Raw genomic sequence first — 23,916 nt, 5'->3', positions numbered from 1 at the left:
CCAGCAGCCAGAGTAAACAGCACACACGGCGAGACAGTCAGCAGAGCAGGAACACACACACACACACACACACACACACACACACACACACACACACACACACACACACTCGCACACTTTAACTTCATAAGTCAGTGAAGCAGCTACACAGAAACCAAATCTCATTTCCTCTGCAACCATTTTAGAGGAAGAGCCATATGTCATGTTTGGTTTGGAGAATGAAAACCCCTCATTATTCCGGACAGCAATGATATTAATGGTCCACGGCTTTGTGTCCCACACTGAGATCCTCTTGGGAATGTTTTTATTGTTCTCAGAGCTCTTGGGGGGGGGGTTGCTCTTTTGTACTGTTCGAGGTTCAGCTCGCTCCTCCAAATTGAAACCTGGGCCGTCTCATGTGAAAAGACAGAACTGTTCTCAGATCACCGTTCAAGGAATTTAAAAAACGTAGCCCTGCTGCTCTCATACAAAAAGCACAGCGGTATGTTATAGATTAAAGAAATGAGTAGCCGTTTACACACTCAATCAATCCAAGGAAAGCAAACAAGACTATTTATCATAACTGACCGTCATTGAAAGCAACACGGTCTCACGGTAAGGTTTTACAGAATGTCTCCAGCTCTAGTTTGTATTCATTTCTTAATATAAATAAATATATGTTTACAGTATATTTCATCTCGTTTGTAGTCGCAACAGAAGTCGCAACAGATTTATCCTCCATATTGTGACAGTGAAACAGATTATCGAAAAAAGAAATGTAAAGCAGGACTTGGTTCTATCTAATGGCTGTTGACTGAATGGTGGCAGATCTGAATGTGAGCTTGCAGTCGATCGTAAGAAAAGGTTTAAGTGGACTAAATGATTGGAGAATTACGGCATATGTCACCAGAGAGAGGCCTGACATTTCACTGGAAGATCGAGTTATGACATTTTGATAAAAAAATGTAATTGAAACATGAATCATTCACAATAAGATCAATAACATGCATTTCGAGAAAAGTGTAAGGGAAAGGTCAGTAGCATAATAACTGAACATGGAATATTGGTGCATGGACATTAGTTAAATAAGGTCACATTTTTATTTCTTTAAGGTTTTTGGGACAAAAAAAGCTGAGAAAAATTATGACAGAGTTTGCAATAGTAAAATCAGAATAACCCAAAATATACTTAATTAATTCATGCTTTTACTGTACGTGATGTAGGTGCATGTTCTCAAAGCTTTGACAAATTTATGCAGCAATCAAAATCTCTTTTAGAGACATTCGCATTGTTTAGAAAACTAGAACAACACATCCAGCGTCCTCTCATTGCTGTGCTTGGCCTGTGTGACAGAATCTGGGAACGGAGCCACAGGACCATCCCACATTGAGACATCCAATGCTCGGTGTGAGCCTCAATTTGCTCAATACAAATCCAGTGAGGCAGCATAAGTGAAATCCACTGCTTTAGCTGCTAAATGCTACTTTGCTATAGCCGTCTGTTATTCGGTCCGATCATTAGTAGCAGTCGTCACAAGCCGTACTAGTACTCCATTGACAGATCTTCCGGACACAACTGGCTGTCTTCTCACTGAATCCATTAAAGAGATAGGTTTTGCTGGTTAGCACTTTCCAGTTAGTTAACCCCTACAGGTTGATGCGGTAACTACAACATATGGCTGCAAAATGCATCTACTGATGGACATTCAAATGTATTTGTGTTTTCTGACAGAATAAAAATGTTTACGAGCAACATATAAGTCACACATATTTATTTATATTATAATAGATTTATCAATGTCCATCTGTTTTTGAAGGGAGTCTAAAAGCATTAAAATGGACTCCAAATAGTCACTAGTGCTCATCTTCTTCTTGTGGTGCCCCTCCAGGCTGATGAGTCACAGATCAATCATGAACACATCAGTGAGCACATGAGCAAAGACGGCAGATTTCAAATCATGTTCTTCCAGGGAGTCCTGCAACATCCTGCCATTGAGATGGATGGGAATGCCAACAGATAGCTTTCTCCAGCATGATATTACTGTGACCTTAATGAAAACATCCATCTAACTGTATTAATATTCCAGTGTGGATGACGTCTCCTGGGCCTCATTCACTTGTAGTGTTGTTCATCACCAAACAGGTTCTCATGGCTGAGGATCACAACGGTAACAGTCCAGTGAGAGCCGGGATCAGCAGGATCACAGTATCCCAGGTCCTGAAAGTGGGTGCTGCTGAGCTGTGGGTTTGTCTCGGAGAAAACACTGCATTACTGTGATTGGTCGGCAGCTCTACGTTACAAACCATCCCTTCACAGCAAGATACACACTCCTGCAACACAGAATCACATTTTATAAGTGAATACAATTTTTGTACAAGAGATTACTGTATGTATGTACTATGTTGCCATGTATTCAGTACAATGAAGAGTGGATATGTGGATACTCACATGGTGTGTATTTTTGTGATGTCTACAGCCGGCTGACTGGCATTCTTCATGCACTGCACATCTTTTCGTAACAAACTTTGTCTTCCCATGATGGTAGAAGTGATGTATTGTCATACAGTACTGGGTATCTATAAATGAAGGAATGGGATATCAGGAATTTATAATCTTTGTCTAGAGACAAGGTCTGAGAACGGTGGGTTTGTGTTTTGTAAACTCACTCTGAGGGCACCACACATCTTCTGCCCAGCGGTTACAGCTGTAGTTGTCTGAGGCCTGTTCACAGGTGAAGCACTTGAAACTCTTGGGATACGGGGTGGCTGTACAGACATGTGGTAATGCTTCATCATATGATAACATTCATGTCAACAAACATGATTACATTATTGCTTAACACGTCACTGGTTAATGTTTTTGAAAGAAGTCTCTTATGCTCACCAAGGCTGTATTTATTTGATCAAAAATACAGTAAAACAGTAATATTGTGAAATATTAATCACAATAGATAACTGATTTAAGATAACAGTTTTCTATTTTAATATGTAATTTATTCTTTTGATGGCAAAGCTGAATTTCCAGCACCATTAATCACATGATCCTTCAGAAATCATTCTAATATGCTGATTTGCTGCTTAAGAAACATTTCTTAGTATTATCAATGTTAAAAATAGTTGTGCTGCTTAATAATTTTGTGGAAACTGTGATACTTTTTCCAGGGTTCTTTGATGAATAGAAGTTCAAAAGAATACACTTGCAAGTCACTTGATATATTTAATATGTCCTTAATAAATAAAAGTGTTCATTTCTTTAAAAAAAAATCTTACTCATCCCAAACTTTTGAACAGACACACTCACCTTCTACAGCAGGCATGAGATTGTAGAAGTCAATGTTGTCACTTGCCACCAAATCAACAAGAAGCTGAACAAGAACAGTGACTAAAGCCAGATCTGCTGCCATGTTTAAAACACTGATAGTGACACCTAAAATAAAAGGTAAAAGATATGGTCAAGTCTCTGAACTTTTGACTTCCCGTAATTGTCCTCATTTATATTTTGTTAAGCACCTCAATATTATAACTATTAGCATAGATTGGGCAAATACACATTAGCTTCTAGAGCTTAAGAATGATAAACAGAAACCATATCTCCATGGTTAGAGGCCAATTCATTTTGTCTGGGATATGATGAGCATAAAAAGAACACTGAAATTATTTTATGCAGATTATGCATGTAGATTGATCATCTACAATCATCTTATTTTGTTCAATAAGTAATCTATAAAAAGATCTTAAATTGATGCCTACAACTATAAGATAACCTACCTATTCATTCATATGAATCATCCTTTCTTTTAACAGAATAATGACAAAGCACAAATCCTGACCAACAGGACAGAATTGTAGGTGATGGATGGTTTAACACATTAGTCCATTAATTATAGCAAAGGCTCATATTCTGGAGAACTACAACCTATGAATTCTAATCACCCAAACTGCATTTATTTCATGCATTATTCAGTTTAGTGAATGCACCAGAGTCACTAATATATCCATTTGCATAAAGCCCTCTGGTACTTCAGTTGCAAGTACCTACATTTTTTTTTTTAAATCCAAAATCCAGCATAAGGCCTTATAACTGATGACTAGGGACTAAAGTCTAATGTCGCCCACATTTTTGAAATGTCTTGCACCTGCCCCTGGCATTTTAAGAAGCAGTAAGACACATTGACCTCAGAGGTTAATCATTAAGGCTGAACACATTCTCTGAGGACATTAACATGCGCTAGCGCTTGTTTCCATCAGTGTTTAGTTACGTAGCATTGACAATTTCACTCTGCGATGGACATTAGAGTAGTGTTTTCACAAGTAACTTATTTCCAGTCTGAATTAACATGACACTTAATCTGTGAAACATGTGGTTAACAAGTTCTTTAAATAGAATTACAATCTGGAATATAAAGGCCTGGTTTCACAGACAGGGCTTAGATTAAACCAGGATTAGGCTTTAGTAAAATTAGCTAATTTAAGTAGCTTTTCTAAATGTACCTTTAAAAAAATTACTGGTGTGCATCTTGAGACAAACAATGGTACTGACATATTTTAAGATATGTCAGTGCAAGTTGCTTTCAGACAGCTCAAACTTGCATTTTAGTCTGTGAAATTAAATTGAAATTTCTTATTTAACATGATTTAAATTCTCCGCATTAAATCACACATCTTAGTACACAGAAATCCACAGGCTCTATTTCATCTTTAGACAGCATATGGGTTTAAAGCAAACAGATGAGTGTCATTAATCTTGTGGCAGTGACAATCTACTCCTGAGGGTCTCTAGCAGAGTAAAGAGAGATCACACATATATAATGACTGACAGCACAACAGCAATCAGCTATACTGACCCAGAGGTTAAAACACACAACGGGACCTGCGGTCTGAAGCCTTTCAGCTCCTGACGTGCGTGCTCTTAGGTCATAGACCAGCCAGCGGACATGTAGGGACTTAAAAGCAGTTCATTAAGAATGAAGAGCGTAAAATGGACATTTGCATGCATCTTTATGTTGGCATATTTATGGCGAATATAAACCCACACAAACACACACTCATTATAGCCAAAGATTGCATTCTGAAACATGCTGGTGTTTTAGATCAAAACTGTTGTCTACTTTGATATTTAAACTCATTCTTTGAAAGTAAATGTCTTGAAGTGAACGTGATGTAAATGAGCTCTGGAGTGCGGTGCTGTCTGACTGGTTCAAGAACCTCAGAGGCCTGTTGATTGCTTCAGTGATCTGTGAAGATCCCTGAATAATCACAACTTTTAACATAGTAACTTCTTCTAAAAAAAAATTGTGAGAGACTAACTGCTGATTAATATTTATAATTTACAGTGACTGATGCTAACTAAAACACTTGTTAATTAGACCAAATTTGCCAGGACTTATAAAAATACATATCCAATACAAATATAACGCAAGCAAAATACACTTAAGTCACACAAAACATGAAATTTAAAACACAAGAAACAAAGGCTTACCTTTTGACTGTAAAGTGGAAAGCTTATACACAACGTTACATGGCAGGCAGACAGATTCCCTGAGTCATTGTGCGGAGACTGCTGTCTTGACTGGGACTTTCAAGAGGAAAAGGAAAGAGAAAGCTTAGAAGTCATTTTCCATTTCAGCTCTCTCACACACAACAACAGAAAAGAGACCACCGACACCAACCTCCTGACAACCCCCGCTTCTGATTGGACAGCAGGTGCATTGTGGAGGCGGGGCCTGTAGCCATTGTGTGAAGTCAACAGTGTAGTGTCAAGCCAGTCTAGCCCATGTAATTAGCATTCACACAAACGCACTTAGCACACACCCGATCCTCATAACCTCTGGAAGACCAAGAGCCACAACGAAAAACACGACACGACAGTTAGATTAACTGTACTTTCCTCAATACACTACATGAATGAATGAGTGCATTGATTTTTGCTTAAGCTGCACAGATCAATACTAATATCACTAAAGATATTAGGAGCTTTATGGTCTTGGGGGGGTTCTTATGCACACCAAAGCTGCATTTATTTGATGAAAAATACAGTAAAACAATAATACTCTGAAATATTAAATGACCTTTTTTATTTTAATATATTTAAAAAAGTCATTTATTCCTGTGATGGCAAAGCTGAATTTTCAGAAAACATGATTCTTCAGAAATCATTCTAACATGCTGATTTGGTGCTCAAGAAACATGTATTATTATTATCAATGTTTAAAATAGTTGTGCTGCTTTTTTCTTTTTTTTTATCTTTTTTTTTCAAAAGGTGGAGCATAACAAAATGTTACAATAAGACATGTCCAGACATTATCCACTTTCCTTTTCGTTTTTTGTTTTTTTTTACAAAAAGGTAAAATAAACACTGAACAAGTAGGGAGAGATAAACAACGTGCACATATCCAATATAAAAGGGGATTTAAAAAATAAAAGGTTATTTTCTATGTTCTAACCTCTACAAAATCTGGTCGTAAGAGTTGAATGTATCTGACCCATTTGCTCCATAATTTAACAAAAGTGCTCCTTTTAAGGCGAATTGAAAATGTTATAGATTCCATTACATAAATCTCATTCACTATGTTTATCCACTCAGACATCGCGGGGGGCTCGGGAAGGAGCCAGTGTCTTGTAATTGCCTTTTTGGCTGCTACTGTCAAAATAGTATACAGGTATTTATCTTCATGTCTATACATATTGTCAAAATTTCCCCATTTTTTTTTAGAAAACTGTAGTGGTATGTTGTTAACCTTAAATATACTAATTAAAGCTTTTTGAAATTCAAGCCAAAGGAGTTTAATCTTTGGACATTACCAAAATATATGCCAATGCCCTACATCCCGAGCCCCACACAACCTCCAACAGCAGGCTGTGCCTGTGCCAAAGTGTACCTTTTGCCTTGGTGTTAAGAAAAAGCGCACTAAACATTTCCAGCTAAACTCTCGCCATTTATGGGAATTCGTACATTTCCAAGAGGATTCACATACTTCATACCATTCTTCATTAGTTATTGAAAAATGTCCTTCATTTTCCCATTTTTCTTTGATGTAGTCCGTAGAGTGAGACCTCTTTGTCAGAAACCCTTTATAAAACTTGCCAATAGCACCTTTAACTATAGTGTTTTTAAAAGCCTTCAGAAAAATTGTCAAAATTGGGTCATCTAACTCAGTTTTGGAGATAATATTCTGCTGGAAATAGTTCCGCAATTGGAGATATCTAAAAAAAAAATCAAAATTGTCGAGCTTAAAATCACTCTTAAGACTGTCAAAATCTTTCATATTCCCATTATGAGTGAGTGAATAAAAAGTCGTCACACCCTTTGAAATCCAGTATTTGAATGTGCTGTCTATCTGGTTGGGGCTGAACCCAGGGTCAAATGCACACCACTGCAGTATCTGTATTTTATCATCCAAATTATATTCTCCTTTGACTTTACGCCATATTTTCACTGTGATGCTTTTTTCAAGGACTGTTTAATGAATATAGAAACTTCAACAAAGAACAGCTTTTATTTAAAAGACACATCTTTTGTAACATTATAAATGTTTTAATGTCACTTTTGATTAATTTAATGTGTCCCAAACTTTTGTACTTGTATTATACGCCGCTTACTTAGACAGGCAGTCATTTATCATATCATGAATAAAGCTGTTTATTTCGGAAACTATACAAGCATCACCATGTTTAAACCTTATGTCATGCACAGGGTTGGGTGGGGAAGATAAATGGTTGCATTTAATCCAGGACTGCTAATACGTGAAAATGAGCACGTTCTCATTATTCTCATAAATTATTTTTTAAACTATTTTTAAACCTCAAGGGGGATTTACCTACTGTAACATACTTTGATTGAATTATATACAGTTTTAAGTTGCAAAAAAATGTAATATGTAATGCATCCCAAATTCTAATTATGTTTGCAACATACTGTAAGTGAATCTACAATCTGACCTAGCCTATATAACTGATAGCAGCACCAAAAGTTAGCAGTATGTGGTATTCCTCTATGAAGAGCTGCATTGACGCGGCCAGGGAAATGAGGAAAAGACAGCTGAGAGTGAACAAATCACATCTATACCACAGTAACCACTGATTCTCTCGTGCAATATGCTGAATAAAAAGAAAGTATGACCAGTAAAATCAGATACACTTTTCTTTGTAAAATATATTACGGCTGTCTGCCAGTCCCCATAAAATAGCTGCACGTGAAATATCAATGAAATATGATACAGTATTGCTCATTTGATATCTAGCTGTCCCTCACGGCTGTCACAGCAAATATACAGCTGTGAAATCTTCAAGTCTTGTGTAAATATCACACCACAGTGAGTTTTAGTGCATCCTTTGAGCTTTATATAAGCCTGATGTGCTGACAGGGTTAGAATTACATGTTCCCAGACTAACCAAAGCTTTTAAAAATTCCTCAAATTAATGGTGGATCATCCTTTGAATATCCAAATAAAACACTTGTGATAGTCTCAAACAACATTCTTTAATATTTCACAACTGCCTTTTGGAAATGAAAAGTTTTTATGTCTTTTAGTGAAGGTTTTGCTTTTTGTCATGGCATTCTTTCTGTCATGTGTGTAAAAAAAGAAAAAGAAAAAAGCTCTTTAAAACACATTTAGGAGGAGAATGCAAACTGCCCACTGTCTCGCCTCCAGGGAAACCGTCTTCCACAGTGATGATTTTAAAAAACAAAGAGGCTCAACAGGATTTGAAGGAACGAATCAGGGACAAATTGTCCCGACTATTTGTTCAGTTAGTCTTAGAACTAGTAAATTCACTATTTTTCATGAGCCAGAAAATATGTAATAATATTTATAAAGTAAATAATATGCTTTGAATGGAGATGTATATTATCTTAACATACTGAACGAGACAAAGCCCTGTTTACACCTGGTATTAAGACTGGCGTTTTGGTCGATCAGATCACAAATGAGATACATTCTCATTAAAAAATCATTTTAAAAAAGCCAAAACAATTATTATTATTTTTGTATCTTTACGTTCAGTGTTAAAAAATGACGGTGTGAATGCTAAACGAACTAGGACTAAATGTATCATTATCTTTTTTGGTCAAGACCAAAAGAACCAAGAGAACCGAACAGCAAGTCTGGTTAACGTGCTTCCCATAATGTTCATGCGATAAGTCAGTAGGCGGTCTTTTGTGGCTGTTCAAACACATTCGATCATATGAGCATCTACACTATGAAAGCAATCAGGTCGAATGCGTTTTCGACTCTGGAAGTGGTCGAAAGTGGACAAGCTCAAAACATTTTAGACCCCGTTTACACGTGTATTTAGCGTCGTCCACTTGTGATCGGATTGACGAAAATGCTTAATAGGCTACCGGGTGTAAACAGGCCCGATAACAGTAAAACTACCAGTGGCTGGTGATGATGAATAAATCATTTTCAGAGGTTGTGATCAAGGCTTTTCAGAGAAACAGACTCCATAACTCTTAAGACTCGCTTACAGTCATATGCTTACAGTCAACAAACAAAGGATAAAATATAAATTAATCTTTTATCCTTTGTTCGTAAGGTCAGGTTAAAGTCAGACTGAGTTCATAATCAAAGGAGCTTCAATTATTGCATGACCTTCACTAACATAACATTAATACTAAAACAAGATATGTCCAGGCATAGTATATTGCTCTGTCAGCAATTTTACTGGAGGACATTGTTGATAGATTTACTACTTTGTTTTGAAACCGGCAGATCGTCTTTTGACACAGAAAAACTGAACACATGACTATATGTGATGGTCCCGCCTTTCTCAAAAGCCGGAGGCCTTTTCTGATGGCCTGAGGGCCAGTGGATCCATTTCATTACATTATTCTCTATTTGTGCTTCTTTGAGGTTACAGTTGAGAAAAAGAGGAATGTGAAGAAATGTGCTCTGGGGAGGAAAAGGAAAAAAAGAGGCCAAAAGTACACTTCATGTCAAGATGAAATCTAATCTGAAAGGCCAATCTTCAGATGTACCATCTCAGAAATCATTTAGCTTTTTGTTTAACGAATGGCATGATTTAATGCTCCTCAACAACCTTCTTGTGTATGTGATCCTAAGTCTAGCAATTTAAAAACAATTTGTCTGAACATGAAGAGAACCAGAAGAAAACATTCCCACAGTTGACTTGGAAGCACCTGCATAGGTACGACCCAGATCCTGACCATTCGAGTGAAAAACACTTAAACCCACATGTCATGTCTCTTGAAAAATGTCAGCACTGAAAGCTTAGCATGAATTAGAAAAATAAGCTCTAAAGACCTAAACGCCCTGGTTCCAAGACACTTTCATCAAGTGAAAGATTTGAGGAATCAAATTTCTGTTGGCATATGGGTAGAAAGTGACATCAAAGCAAAATTTATCAGACCTCCATGTTGCACAGTACACAGTAACACTGGCAGGATTTCAAGTGCGCCACACTCAAGTGTGTGTGTATTTACCAAAACATGAATCACCACAGCATAGCAACAGTGATTCAACAATACAAACATTCAAATGTTACCTGAGATTTCCTGTTGAGATCCTTAAAAGGGTACAAAAAACTTCCTCTCTTAAACCACTTTCGTCCTTAAGAAACAGCTGATAAAAAAAAAGGACAAAATTGTGAAGTAACCGCACAAATAAAACACATCCAGGGGCTGACTACTGAACAAGCGTCTACATTTCCTCGCTGAACTGGAAGAGTCCAGGAATTTTCCTACACAATCTCACCACATTTATATCTCCTTTGTCTTACATTTGTCACTGACTGGTTAGGTATGTGAGTCCACCTTCACAGGAAGACAGGCCGTCATAAACACACCAGGTCAAGGATATAAACTCAGGGGGGCTTTGTGTGACTCCTTTTATAGCTCATTTGAGATGGGTGTCTTTCCAGCTCATTTATCAATGCTGACCAAGTCAGCACACAGACATGTAGGTTGTAAAACACAAAAGCCCTGAGGACAATATACAACTGAAAAGAGGGGCTTTTAGTACTCTTATGGAATTACAGGCTTACAAACTATATGTGCTTCATGGAATTTTATTCATATTTAAAGGTTACTTACTATATTGTATTGTGTGAAATTTTTAAATCTTTAAAAATGTTCTTAAGTAACAATAAATCTTTCTCACAGCTACAATTCAACAAAACAAATAAAGGCTCTTCTAAAATAATTAGCATTGAGAAGGAAGAGAACGAGTAGATCATGATAATTCATGTTTACTTATCGAATGAGTCATCAGGGAAGGATGTAGGCTATAAAAAGCTTAAATCTGTTCATTCTGTAAATCTATTACTGACTTACATAATCTTTTCCATTCACAGACAAACATCAGACTGGCAATTGTTCATTATTATATAAAACTGCCATATAAAGATTCCATTATATCCTTCAGGCTATGTCATGTGGATAACGGAGGTTACGTACAGTAATAAATTCAGTATAATGCCTTTCTGTTACCCGATCAGGTCTAGTCGTGCCTAAGTGAGATTTGTGTGGAAAATCCCTGAGGTGTGTATTTATGAGTAGCCTATGTGAAGACGAGGGTCACGGTGAGTTAGGATAAAAAAAAGCAGCTTGCAGTGGATCATTTTCACTTGTGTCATGGCATTTCAGCTGAACTGAGAACAGTAGGGAAGACTGGGACTAGTTGTCAAACATTTAGTGAAGATTTTAGTTTAAATTTTTAAAGTCAAATTCTGTTTAGGCTCATATAAGCCATTGAACATTTCTACTGATGCTTGCCTAGGGGAAAAAGATCATTTTAGTCAGTAATTTTCCATTAAACAACCTAGGCTTTCCAGCAAAATATAAACAGTAAAACAATTAATGAATTCACAAAATGAAAAATATACGAAAATAACAATCCATTATTTTTTGCCTCCAAAAATATTGTAATTAATAAATTGCATACATTTGTAAAAGGTGGCAAATTACCATAAAATGAATGTATATATTTTCAAGACATATTTTTATATAAACAAAGTCAAAGCTTATCTCTGACAGTTTCTAAACTACCATTTAATGGTTTGGGGTCAACAAAATTTTAACTTTTAATGTTTTTGAAATGCTCACTGATCAAAAATGCAGTAAAAACAATATGATATTGAATGAAATTGTGAAATATTATTACAATTTAAAACAGCCATTTTTTATTTGAATATATTTTAAAATGTAATGTATTCCTTTGATGGCAAAGCTGAATTTTCAGCATCATTACTCTAGTCTCCAGTGTCACATGATCCTTCAGAAATAAGTTGAAAACAGTTGTGTAGCTTAATATTTCTGAGGAAACTGTGAATATATATTTTTTCCAGGATTCTTTGATGAATAGAAAGTTCTGTTTCATTTATTTGAAATAGAAACATTTTGTAACAATGTGAAAGTCTTTAATGTCACATGAATTTTAACTTAATTTAATGTGTCCTTGCTGAATAAATGTAATTTCTTAAAATAAATAAAATAATAATAATAATAATCTTACTGACCCCAAACTTTTGAATTTTAGTGCATATTGGAACGGCAACAGAGAAAACACCTTTTCTGTAAATGATCACTGGAGTGAGCCACACCGTTTGGCATCTGCACTGAACCGAGAAAAGGGTTTCAGAGAGGGAAACTGAACGTCTCCTTGCATGGTCATTTTAAGGGCTCAACAGCCACCCAGGTAAAATTACATGTCTTATATTTCACTTGTGATTTCTTTGTGGGCCCTGTCCCATGTATTGATTACTTTTTGGTACGTAACACCTAAAAGCAGCTTAGAAAGCCTTTAAGAAATTCCAAGAACGTGCATATGGAGTCTCAAATAATTCTAGAAGTCCTAGTCCATCATTTGTCAACCCAAATAGTTCAAATTACCGAAGGAGGGTCTTTCTAAAAGCTTATATTCAAAAGTCCATTATGAACTGAGTTGTAAATTGGTCTTCTGTCCCAAAAGCTTTTAGACCATTGTTCAAGATTTTAGAAGTGTCATCTTCTTCAAAATTTAGCATACTTTTTTTAATCCTCGCTTTCAAATAAATTTTATGGTATCCAGCTTAACAAGCATGTATAGCTTATCTGTGCATGCGTACCGAAGCAGAAGTATTCCTTCCCAAGGTTCATATGTTGAGAAAGGAACCCTTGAGTGTCAGCCTCTCTCATTACATGGGGGTGAGAGACCAGGGTCTGTTTAATTGGCCAACTGATTACAGCACATACGCTCTTTCGCTCCCCTCGTCCTCCTGCAGACTCTCAGAAGCCTTCCTGTTCTCTGGCCTGCAGGTTCAGAGAGATCAGAGCCCCGCAACAAGGGCTTCCTTTGTGTGCTTCACTGGGCTGGGAAATGGAGATGAGTTTGTCCATTTGCCTCTGAGGCCACAGCGAGGGCTGAATGGGGCCCTGGGAGAAATGCGGGCTCAGGTATCGCTAACAGCAGGTGAAGCATATGACTCTGAACTGATATCTAACTCGACGAGATCTGGAAAAATCCAGCATTCGTATCATGATTGGAGTGCTGTGATGTTCTGCAAATGATTTGGCGTTCTGGAGCCAAATGATGGCATCTTTACTTTAGGTTTTACTCATGATTAACCTTGAAAAAGAAGAGATGTTTCAAAGCCAGTCCAAATTGCAATCTCTAATATTCAGGCTTGGCTCTCAGGATATTGATTGACCCTAAAAATAACAAAGCTTTAAAAAAATCTTTAAAAAGTTTTTACAGCAGAACATAAAGGAAATTTATGAATGCACATATATTGAGCACATCAATTATGATCAACATGCTTGCTTGACGCATGACAACAAACCTCATTGGTTCTTGTGCGTCAGGCAAGCATGTTTGAGCTTCTGTTTATCATATTTGATGTGCTCTATGTATTTGTGTAGATCACTATTTATATGTGAATAATTTGTCCATGTCTCTTCAGAAAACTTGATACAACAGCTCGATTCAAATGGATTACTTTTACAATCTCTTTAGAAACTTTTTGAAGCTTGAAAATGTTAATTATAGAATTTTAATGGATGGAGAAAATATGATGAGAGAATATAAAAATAGCTTCATTTGTGTTCTGAAAATTAACTTCTTATGGATTTGGAACAACATGAGGAATAACAATCACACTTTTAACAATCACAGTTAAAGACAATGTATTCAACTTATTCTCTTCTAAACACTTATTCATGTTACACCCATTGTTGGGGAAAGTTACTTTTAAAAGTAATGCTTTACAATATTGCGTTACTCCATAAAAAAGTATTAGTTTTATTTCTCATTTAGTATTAGTTAGCAATTAGTTACTTTTTTGCTACTTTTGCGTTACTTTTTTCTCACCTGGGCTTGGCTTGCTTGTTTGTTCGTTTGTTTAAAACAAAAGTTCTATTTTTGGCAAATGTTAAGGCCCTTTCACACCAAAAGTGAAATTAATTAGCAAATTTACGCAAATGCAAATTCACATTTGTACAGTATAGAGCTGTGCTGCCATTCTGGATAATCAAGGATTCTGGATTCTTTTCAGCTGAGTCTTGAAAGTAGACAAAGTTTATATATATTACGAAGTGTAAGGGGAAGTGAATTCCATAATTTAGGAGCATTAACACTAAATGACCTTTCAGTGGACAACCAAAAACGAGAAATGGACAAAAGACCAAGTTCAGATGATCTAAGGGACCGGGCAGGGCAGTAGGGGTGGAGTAGATCTGACAGATATGGATTTGCAAGACCATTTAATGCCTTAAATGTTAGAAGTAATATCTTACTTCTACTTAATATCAAAGAATACGTGAATACTTTGAAGAGTGCAAAAGGTTGTGTAGTACCAGGTTTTGAAAAAACATAGTAGCTGCATAACCTTCCTTCTGACGCTGGATTTGCAGAAAGACTGGAATTAAAAAACGATGCTGTGACTTCTATATTAGATCCAACAGGAATGGCGCAACACACTTATTTGAGAAAAACGTTTTACTGTGTCAATCGAGTTGCAAGATCACTGCATTCATGCATTCAACATGTCTACTATATCGGCTACATGCTCATCACTGCAACTTTTCATGCCACAAACTATATATGATGCTATAATCAACACTTTTCATGATTAGTTAACCTTGAGCTATAATAGTAAAAATGTGCTAAAAGTTTTCGAGAGAGTTCCACATGTACTAATATTAGCCAATCACAGCAGTGGGCATTTACACTGAAGTCAGGGGTAGGAAAAATGCCTTTTATTTCTAAATTATGACAATGTTTTTATGTAAAAATCATACTAACATTATAAGTGCACCCCAGGAAACATAGTATAATGAAATAATGCAGTTCATGACCCATTTAATGATTAAACAAAAGGGGAAACAGGAGCAGAAGTAATGCCAAAGACATTCAAGAAAAATGAAGCTGCTTCACAACTCAAGTTGACCATACAGAAGACAGCATCTACTGTCAGCCTATGTAGCCTAAACTCCTAGAGTGATCAAAAGTAGATGACTCTATGAGCTGCACAATGTGATGGGTCCTTTATCTACACTGTAAAAAATTATCGTAATTTTAACGGTAAAAGACTGTAAAAATGCTACAGTGAAAAACTGTTAATTGGTTAACAGAAAGTTTCCGTACTATATACAGTAAATAACTGTGATAGATCTAACGGTACATTTAATGTAATTTTGCTGTAAAATACCGTTAAATTTACAGTTTTTGAAAGTGAAAAAGAACAACTCATTGTATAATTTACAGTGAAAAACCGTAAATTGGCATTCCCACAATTCCCTGTGTGACACTTCACATTTTATGTATTTTTGTTGAAATAACTGTTTCTTCATAGTTTTTTTTTTCATTTTTTCTAATCAGTTATGTACATTAGGGTTTTATGTTACATTTAATGTTGTTAAATTAATGTTTATTGCATTTTTTAAATTTCATGTGTTACCATGATGGTGTTTAATGTTTGTGTGAATGACACTATGCAGCTTTTATAAATTAGTATTTACTTTCTTGTGGAAGAACTGCTTGTGATGAGCTTTGATTGATCATGTGACTCTCATCACTGCTGTGATTGGTGGTTATCAGTGTATTACAATGGTACAAAACAGATATTAATAGTTCAATAGGATGGTAAATTCACATTATATCAGATAATAAAATACGGTTTATTACTGTAAATTTTAAGTTAAGTCTGTAAAACCAATAACGTTGCTACCGTATTTTTGACGGTAAAGTTCTGGCAACCACAGCTGCCGGTTTTTTTACCGTAAAAATCACGGTTGAATTTTTTACAGTGTATTCACATCACAACACACAAACTGATACACACAGTAGGCTATCAGTTTCAGAAAGCAGTGGGCCAAGCCTCCACACAATAGTACATTTTAAACTCACAAAATAGACTGTAAACGAAACTTTTTCAAAACATTCAAAACAAAGCAAGCACAAGGATGTAACACGTATGTTCTTAGTCTCTATCTCTTAAAAAAATGTTGCAGGTACATGTGTATGGTTATTATGAATGAATAGTTGGCAATTGTTGGCAACCAGGAGATTAGCAAAGAAACAGATAACACTTCACTTTCCTTGATTTGCTCTTTATTTATTTTTCTCGTGCCTTTTATGAGTCCATCAAACAACTTAGGTGAGTAAGATCAGTCAACAAACACGGAAAGTCATGTCATCTTCTCCTCTTATTGTTACTTGCTCCTCATGCAACATGTTTAGAATATCCTTCTCTGTCAGCACAGGATTTACATGTGATAAAGCAGTAAATTAAGAGATGTCTTATCGATCACAAGTTCAGTATGGCGTACCACAAGGCTCAGTACTAGGACCGTTGCTTTTCACTCTGTACATGCTACCCTTGGGAAATATCATTAGGAAGCATGGAATTAGTTTTCACTGTTATGCCGATGATACTCAGCTCTATATTTCTTCACGCCCCGATGAAATTTACCAATTCACTAAATTAACGGAATGTATAGGTGATATAAAAAATTGGATGACTAGTAATTTCCTACTACTTAATTCTGAAAAAAACCAGAGATTCTAAGTATTGGACAAAAAACTTCCTCACGTAATAATCTAGAATACTGTCTAACACTTGATGGCTGCTCTGTCAAGTCTTCGTCGTCGGTTAGGAACCTGGGTGTGCTCTTTGATACCAATCTTTCATTTGAAAGTCTCGTGTCTAGTATCTGTAAAACCGCATTTTTCCATCTTAAAAATATATCTAAATTACGTCATATGCTCTCTTTGACAAATGCATAGTCCATGAGTTCATGACATCAAGGCTAGATTATTGTAATGCTATTGCTATTATGGGTGGTTGCCCTGCACACTTAATAAACAAATTACAGCTGGTCCAAAACGCAGCAGCTAGAGTTCTTACCAGAAACAGGAAGTATGACCATATTAGCCCAGTTCTGTCAACACTGCACTGGCTCCCTATTAAACATTGTATACATTTTAAAATATTGCTGATTATTTACAAAGCAAATTACTAAATGGTTTAGCTCCGCAGTACTTGAGCGAGCTCTTAACGCATTATAGTCCTTCACGTCTATTGCGATCTCAAAATTCCGGCCAGTTGATAATACCTAGAATATCAAAATCGACTGCTGGCAGTAGATCCTTTTCCTATTTAGCACCAACACTTTGGAACAGTCTTCCTACCATTGTCTGGGAAGCAGACACACTCTGTCATTTCAAAGCTAGACTAAAAACACATCTCTTAGACCTACTTTTATAATTTAATGTTCGGCTACATAGATTAGGTCAGCGGAACTGGGAACACTTCCCATAAATCCTGATGTACTCGTTACATCATAAGATGAATGGCCTCTACGCTAATATTAGTCTCTCTGTTTATCCCAAGGTTTACCGCAGTCTGCCGGATCCAGGCTGTATCCAGATCTACAGATAAAGCGTTGTCGGGATAATTCTGGTTCGCGTGGGTACGTGGAAGCGATAAAATTCTGTATTATTAATTTTAAGGCCAGACAAGTAGTATGTTGAGGGTTGATTTGTAGGGAAGGACTACACGCCTGCTGAACCCGTAATACGCATGTGCACGCCATCGGCGTTCCGCTGGTTCGCGTTGTTGAAGTTTGCGTTAGTCAATAACTAATGATCGTTGCGACGGAAGTGAATCAATCAAACTAACTTCAGCTGGACAATAACTTTATTCTAAAGCTACTATAAAGCCAAAACACTTTCCTTTAATTTCCTATTATCAATGTAAAGCTGCTTTGGAACAATCTACATTGTTAAAAGCGTTATATAAATGAAGATGACTTGACTTGACTTGACTTGACTTGACTTGAATGCGATGACTAAGACATTAATGAATGTACTTCTTTTTGCATTTGCTATCATAAACCTACACAACAACTCTATCTTCAAACATTGTGAAATTTATTTATAATCTGAGAAGTTAAATTCAACAGAAGAACTATTAATTGGATGTAAATGAGTAACAATAATTTACATTTCAATTTTCATTTAATTTTGTCAGAAGCTTCTCAAAGCTTCTTCCAGAACATTTCTATTCATGTTTAATTAACTGGTCAGAGTGCTTCATCTAAAGACACACTGGGATCAGAAGCTCAGACCTAAGTACCTATTACTCTGGCCACTGCTTTCGACGCATCTAATTCGTGGGTGTGCGGATCTAATCTCCTGAGATGATGAGAGATTGGGTTCTTTTCCAAAGTGCTCTCTTCAAGTTAAGATTAAATAGACCCTTTAGCTGTCTCACCTGGGACTGTGGCCAAGGTAACTGAATAGAGATGCCTGGACATTTATTCTGTGTGAGAGAGTCTCCCTGCATTCTCAGGATCTGATGAGGATTACAGTGCTCTTATTGAAGAAAGCACTGAGATGGAATGCAGCCTGTGCCATAATACTGCAGAGGTCATGCGCAGTTTACCTAAAGAGAATGAGAAAAAGGTGGAAATAAATACAGCTGCATTATGTGGGCTGCCCTGCAGATTGTTTGCTTAGCCAGATCCTGTTATAAATGACAATTTGTGCTCAAACTACAAAATGTTTTTCAAAGAAATCTCTTAGGCTGCATTTATTTGATCAAATAGAGTAAAAACAGTAATATTGTGAAATATTATAACAATTTTAAAAAATTGTTTTCTATTTTAATATATTTTAAAATGTAATGTATTCCTGTGATGGCAAAGCTGGATTTTCAGCATCATTACTCCAGTCTTAAGTGTCACATGATCCTTCAGAAATCATTCTAATATGCTGATTTGCTGCTCAAGAAAAATATCTTATTATTATTAATGTTAAAAACAGTTATGCTGCTTTTTTGTGGAAACCGTGATACATTTTTTTTCTTCAGAATTCTTTGATGAATAAAGTTTAAAAGAACAGCATTTGAAACAGAGATCTTTTGTAACATTAAAAATGTCTTTACTGTTACTTTTGATCAATTTAATGCATCCTTGCTAAACATAATCATTTAAAAAAAATGTACAGTCCCCAAATAATACAATGGATGGACCAAATTCACACATTTGAAAATGGGAATTGCAGCCACAAAGTTGTAATGTATTGTACACAATATACAAGTAATTTTATTTCTTGTAAGTTGCATTCAAAATATATCTGCCTCAAAAACCTTGCCCTCTAAATTTGAATAGGCATGATTTTCCTGAGGATACCTGATCCTTTTTATTATGACGTGAACCACCAAGACGCCAAGATATAAGGGAGGACCTATTCTTCAACTATATAAAGAGTGGATTCTAGATACTCTAGAAATGCTTCCTCTCACTTTTGGAGATAAAAGAGTATGCGTCTCTTATCGATGACCCTGGGGACCTCTATTGTTTCCATGACCTTGAGGGCAAGGACAGGTGACCCACCCCAGTCAGTTAACTTGGTGACATTGTGATAGTTCTGACACACAGGGCCTCAGGTCAGGCTTATCTCCACGCTTGACCATCCCCAGTCATTCTAGAGGGGGACACGACTTCACGTTTCTACTTTTTGGTATCTTCAGGATCTAATCATTCTGCAAAACAGCAACTACTACAAACGGCCTCTTTAAACCTGAATGCCTTGGTCTAAACATGCCCACAGTGAGGCAGAGCCTTTCGAGGTAGTTTTTAAAAACTGGGACAAAAAAATACAAGTCAGAACCTTGCCATGAACTGAAACGGCATCTTTACATCATTCCTTGAGTTGAACATGACATAACTAGAGTCATGTGATACCAGTCAAGATAGGAATGTACATTGTGGTTTGATGAAGACCAACTTGTGAGCTTTGAGCTCCCTCTCAAGTTATCTGTAAAGAGCTGATACTCATGACTCACTCTAATGATAGAGTGCAGTGAAATAGCTGAGCTCTTAGCTATCGTAAGCAGCACTTCAGCGAGTAAAACAACCCTGTGTTTAAAGTACAAACACCTATTAAGCAAAAAGATCTCCTCACGTCATTCATAAAGGAACAAACAAACCTGCTCAAAAATGAGGAAAAGCATGAGAATCCAAAACAAAAAGGGATAAATCTTCCTCCTGATTATAGACATGAAGGATTTGGAAGTTGAAATGCTGTGCAAACATGAAAAGAACACAAGAAGTTTCGGCATCGAGCACAATGCTGTTTAGGTCAGTCAACAGCAGCTGCAACCTCCAAAACCACCAAGCCCTCGTGCCATCTGTCTCCCTTCATCTGTCCACAGCAACAACGGTCCTTCTGAATCAAAGAGGGCAAGCAAACAAGGCTCTTACTCTCTAAGCATGTGATAAAAACGTAATTGGTGTGTTATGGCCACTCTTGAAATTCCACAGTAATTGCAAAGGTTTGAATCAGGACCAAAACAGCCGAGTCATGTGGCTTTGATCTAAACGGTTTTATGCAGAACTTCCTAAGCTAAGTATTGACCAACAATTAGAGACATTGTATTATTGTTGCAAGAAGACTATGCTTACAATTACACTGAATCTCTTTAAATTATAATTGCGGTCAATGACATCAAGCAAATTTTTTAAAATACAAAAATACAAACTAATTAACGTACATAAGTCTAATATTCCTCTTCTGCGATGAGCAAGTATTTCCATTTCTGAAATTTCTGGCAAATTTCTTCCTGCATGGTTTATAAATACTTAAAAAACGTTTGCCAAAGTCATGAGATCGACGTGACTAGCATGCAGAAACAAACAATTGAATGAAATTTTTCATGAAAATAAATAATATAAAAATAAAAGCCAATTCTAAATATTAATAAATACTATAAGAGTATATAAATAATATTACAATATTCAAGGTATTCAAGACATAAGGAAACTATATTAGCCTACTGCTTTTTCCAGTCTACACAAAGTAACACCAAAATGTATTAAAAACAGCTAAATGACACAGTTTTTACAAAGTTTAAATGGGAGAGGGAGAACCCTTCAGTCTTTGGGTTTAGTGAGGCGTACAGCACACCAAGGTTTGAATGGCAAGACATGACCAGCTCATCTCTATCTTGTGGTCTCCTCAACACACTCTTAATGACAGTCTGACTCTCGATTGCACTGATACATGGCAGCTGACAGCAGAATCTGATCCCCGGGTACGACTGAGCTTTCACTGACAGACTAATGGAAGCTTTCTCGTAGCCAGAGACGGAGCCTCAATGATATCTAGAGGAGCTGAGGGCCACATCAAAGAGAACAATCCTGCCTGTGATCTGCTAGTGTCCTCCAGTTCTACATGAGAGCAGAGATGAGTGACAGCCGAGGTAAGAAGAGAGGAGGGGCTCTCGATCACTCCTCAACCCCATGACAAATTACAAATGGAGGAAGATATGCAGAGGGCAACCTGAGAGCCACTGATCACAATAACAAGTTGGACCTTCTGTAACATCTAAATGAGGTGTAGCATATTTGTCCTGAGGTATATTAAAGATATAGGCTATATTATTGATCCTGTTTTGTGAACAGCCACACAACAGCTGTGTAACCACTACAGTTACGCACCAACTGCTTCCAGAACAGGTGCCTCATCACTGGTAATACAAGTTAAACATCTTTTTTTTTTTTTTTTAAGATGGGTCATAATTTTATTTAAGTCAATTACATAAAAAGGTAAATTGGTCTAATTTGAATCTGAAAAGTAAGACTGATTAGCCCTATAGTGGCTAGTTCTTAAGACACCGTCTTAAATTGTGGCTAATGTTTATGCAACTGGCAGCTGGGCTAGTTCTCACAGTTGTTTTATGTAAGGTTTTAAAGGGTTAGTTCACCCAAAAATGAAAATTCTGTCATTAATTACTCACCCTCATGTCATTCCAAACCCGTAAGACTTTTGTTCATCTTCGGAACACATTGACAGCAACGTCATTGCAACTTTCAAGGCCCAGAAATGTGGTAAAGACATAGTTAAAATAGTCCATGTGACTATTAACAGTGGTTCAACCTTAATGTTATGAAGCGACGAGAATAATTTATCCAAACCCGTAAGACCTTCGTCATGAAGCCGTAAGACAAACCCGTAAGACACCCCCCCCCCACCGTCAGAACGTAGAAGCCAGAAGCGCTGAACTGTTTACACTACGTCAACAGCGTAGGAGAATGACATGGAAGAGAAGAGATTGTTGAATAAAGTCTTTTTTTTTTATTAAAAATTGCATACAAAAAGGATTCTCATCGCATCATAATATTAAGGGTTGAACCACTTAAGTCACATGGACTATTTTAACTATTTTTTAATTACCTTTCTGGGCCTTGAAAGTTGCAATGACGTTGCTGTCAATGGAGGGACAGAAAGCTCTCAGATTTCATAAAAAATATCTTCATTTGTGTTCCGAAGATGAACGAAGGTCTTACGGGTTTGGAATGACATGAGGGTGAGTAATTAATGACATCATTTTCGTTTTTGGGTGTACTAACCCTTTAAGTCACAAGTCACAAATCGTGGTTTTCTCAAGCAATGCTCATGAATGGTGGTCACATGACTAAAAACTGTCAATAAGGAAAATTTTTTGCTTATTCTGTCACTCAAACTAAAATTCCAGTCATTTTTTTATAATAATGTCTATTAAAGGACAAGATTATTTTTTATAAAGCTCAGTTTGGGGTATGTCACGTGTGTTGTATATGTTGTAATCTAATTCAAATTCATAAATTACATTGGCCAAAACAATTGTTTTAAATATTCCCTTTGGATCCTAACCTTTACACTTTTTGTTTTATTAATTTGCTTCATAATTGAAAAGTTCAATCCATTAACTAGTCTACACTTTTTAAATACAGGCATGTTGTGGAAGATGACATTTTTAAGATAGCAATTCATATTGTAAAATTTTCTATTACTGTAAATAAACGGATTCCTATTGTGACAACTTACCCCATACAGTGGCAACATATAGGCTAAACAGTATGAAATGTTCAATTACTTTTTGTACACAATATTTAATGGTGTGTCTAAATAATAACAGTTATATTCAGTGGCATGAAGACAGGGAACTCAAATTTAAGTTTATTCTCAGTGAACGAAGGTAGATTAAGGATTGGGAAAAAGATTTAACTGACACTAAAAGTATCTAAACGTAAATAAATAGTCACACTAACTGTATTGGCGGTCTGTGTGGCGTTCCGTTCATGAGTTTGGGGTTGGTGAAGACAGAGAAGACCTCGAGCGTTTGGGTGTCCCAGAGTTTAACTGTCCAACTTCAAGGCAGAGCTCGAAGGAACCTTACCGTTGAGTGAATTCTATCCCCAGCAGCAGAAACCCCACTGAGACGGAACGACTAGTACGCCCATTCGCGTCGGACCGGCGCTCTCAAACAAAGTCTCTGATTGGTCGACTGGTGACTGGTTGCCGACGTCAGGATTCCTCATCTTCTTTTGAGTCGAATCTTTTAATAAATGAGTTGCAGTGGTTCACAATCTAAATGATTCGTTAAATTGGTCCAAGTGGTTTTTATTTTTAAAACTCATTTGTAAACAAAATAATTTGTTTATAGTGACATAAAAAGT

General features: G+C 36.5%; 1 protein-coding gene across 2 annotated transcripts; it reads right to left on the bottom strand.

Moving 5' to 3' along the window:
• Positions 1-1,044: 1,044 nt before the first annotated feature.
• lypd6b (LY6/PLAUR domain containing 6B) lies at positions 1,045-23,749 on the bottom strand. 2 transcript variants are annotated; one of them, XM_084420841.1, is made up of 8 exons: positions 23,637-23,749; positions 18,687-18,857; positions 5,458-5,553; positions 4,823-4,921; positions 3,280-3,405; positions 2,646-2,744; positions 2,428-2,555; positions 1,045-2,309 (listed from the first exon to the last, which is right to left on the bottom strand). In XM_084420841.1, the coding sequence occupies exons 5-8, from the start codon at positions 3,380-3,382 to the stop codon at positions 2,139-2,141; spliced, it is 501 nt and encodes a 166-aa protein (XP_084276967.1). In that variant the 5' UTR covers positions 3,383-3,405; positions 4,823-4,921; positions 5,458-5,553; positions 18,687-18,857; positions 23,637-23,749; the 3' UTR covers positions 1,045-2,138. The 2 variants fall into 2 exon arrangements, with proteins under 2 accessions (XP_084276967.1, XP_084276966.1); XM_084420840.1 differs by lacking the exon at positions 4,823-4,921 and having other exon boundaries at positions 23,509-23,704.
• Positions 23,750-23,916: the final 167 nt, after the last annotated feature.

This window comes from Rutilus rutilus (genome assembly GCF_951802725.1).
Source record: "Rutilus rutilus genome assembly, chromosome: 10".
In the NCBI taxonomy this organism is placed as follows: Eukaryota; Metazoa; Chordata; class Actinopteri; order Cypriniformes; family Leuciscidae; genus Rutilus; species Rutilus rutilus.
This window is presented reverse-complemented; position numbering and strand designations above follow the sequence as displayed.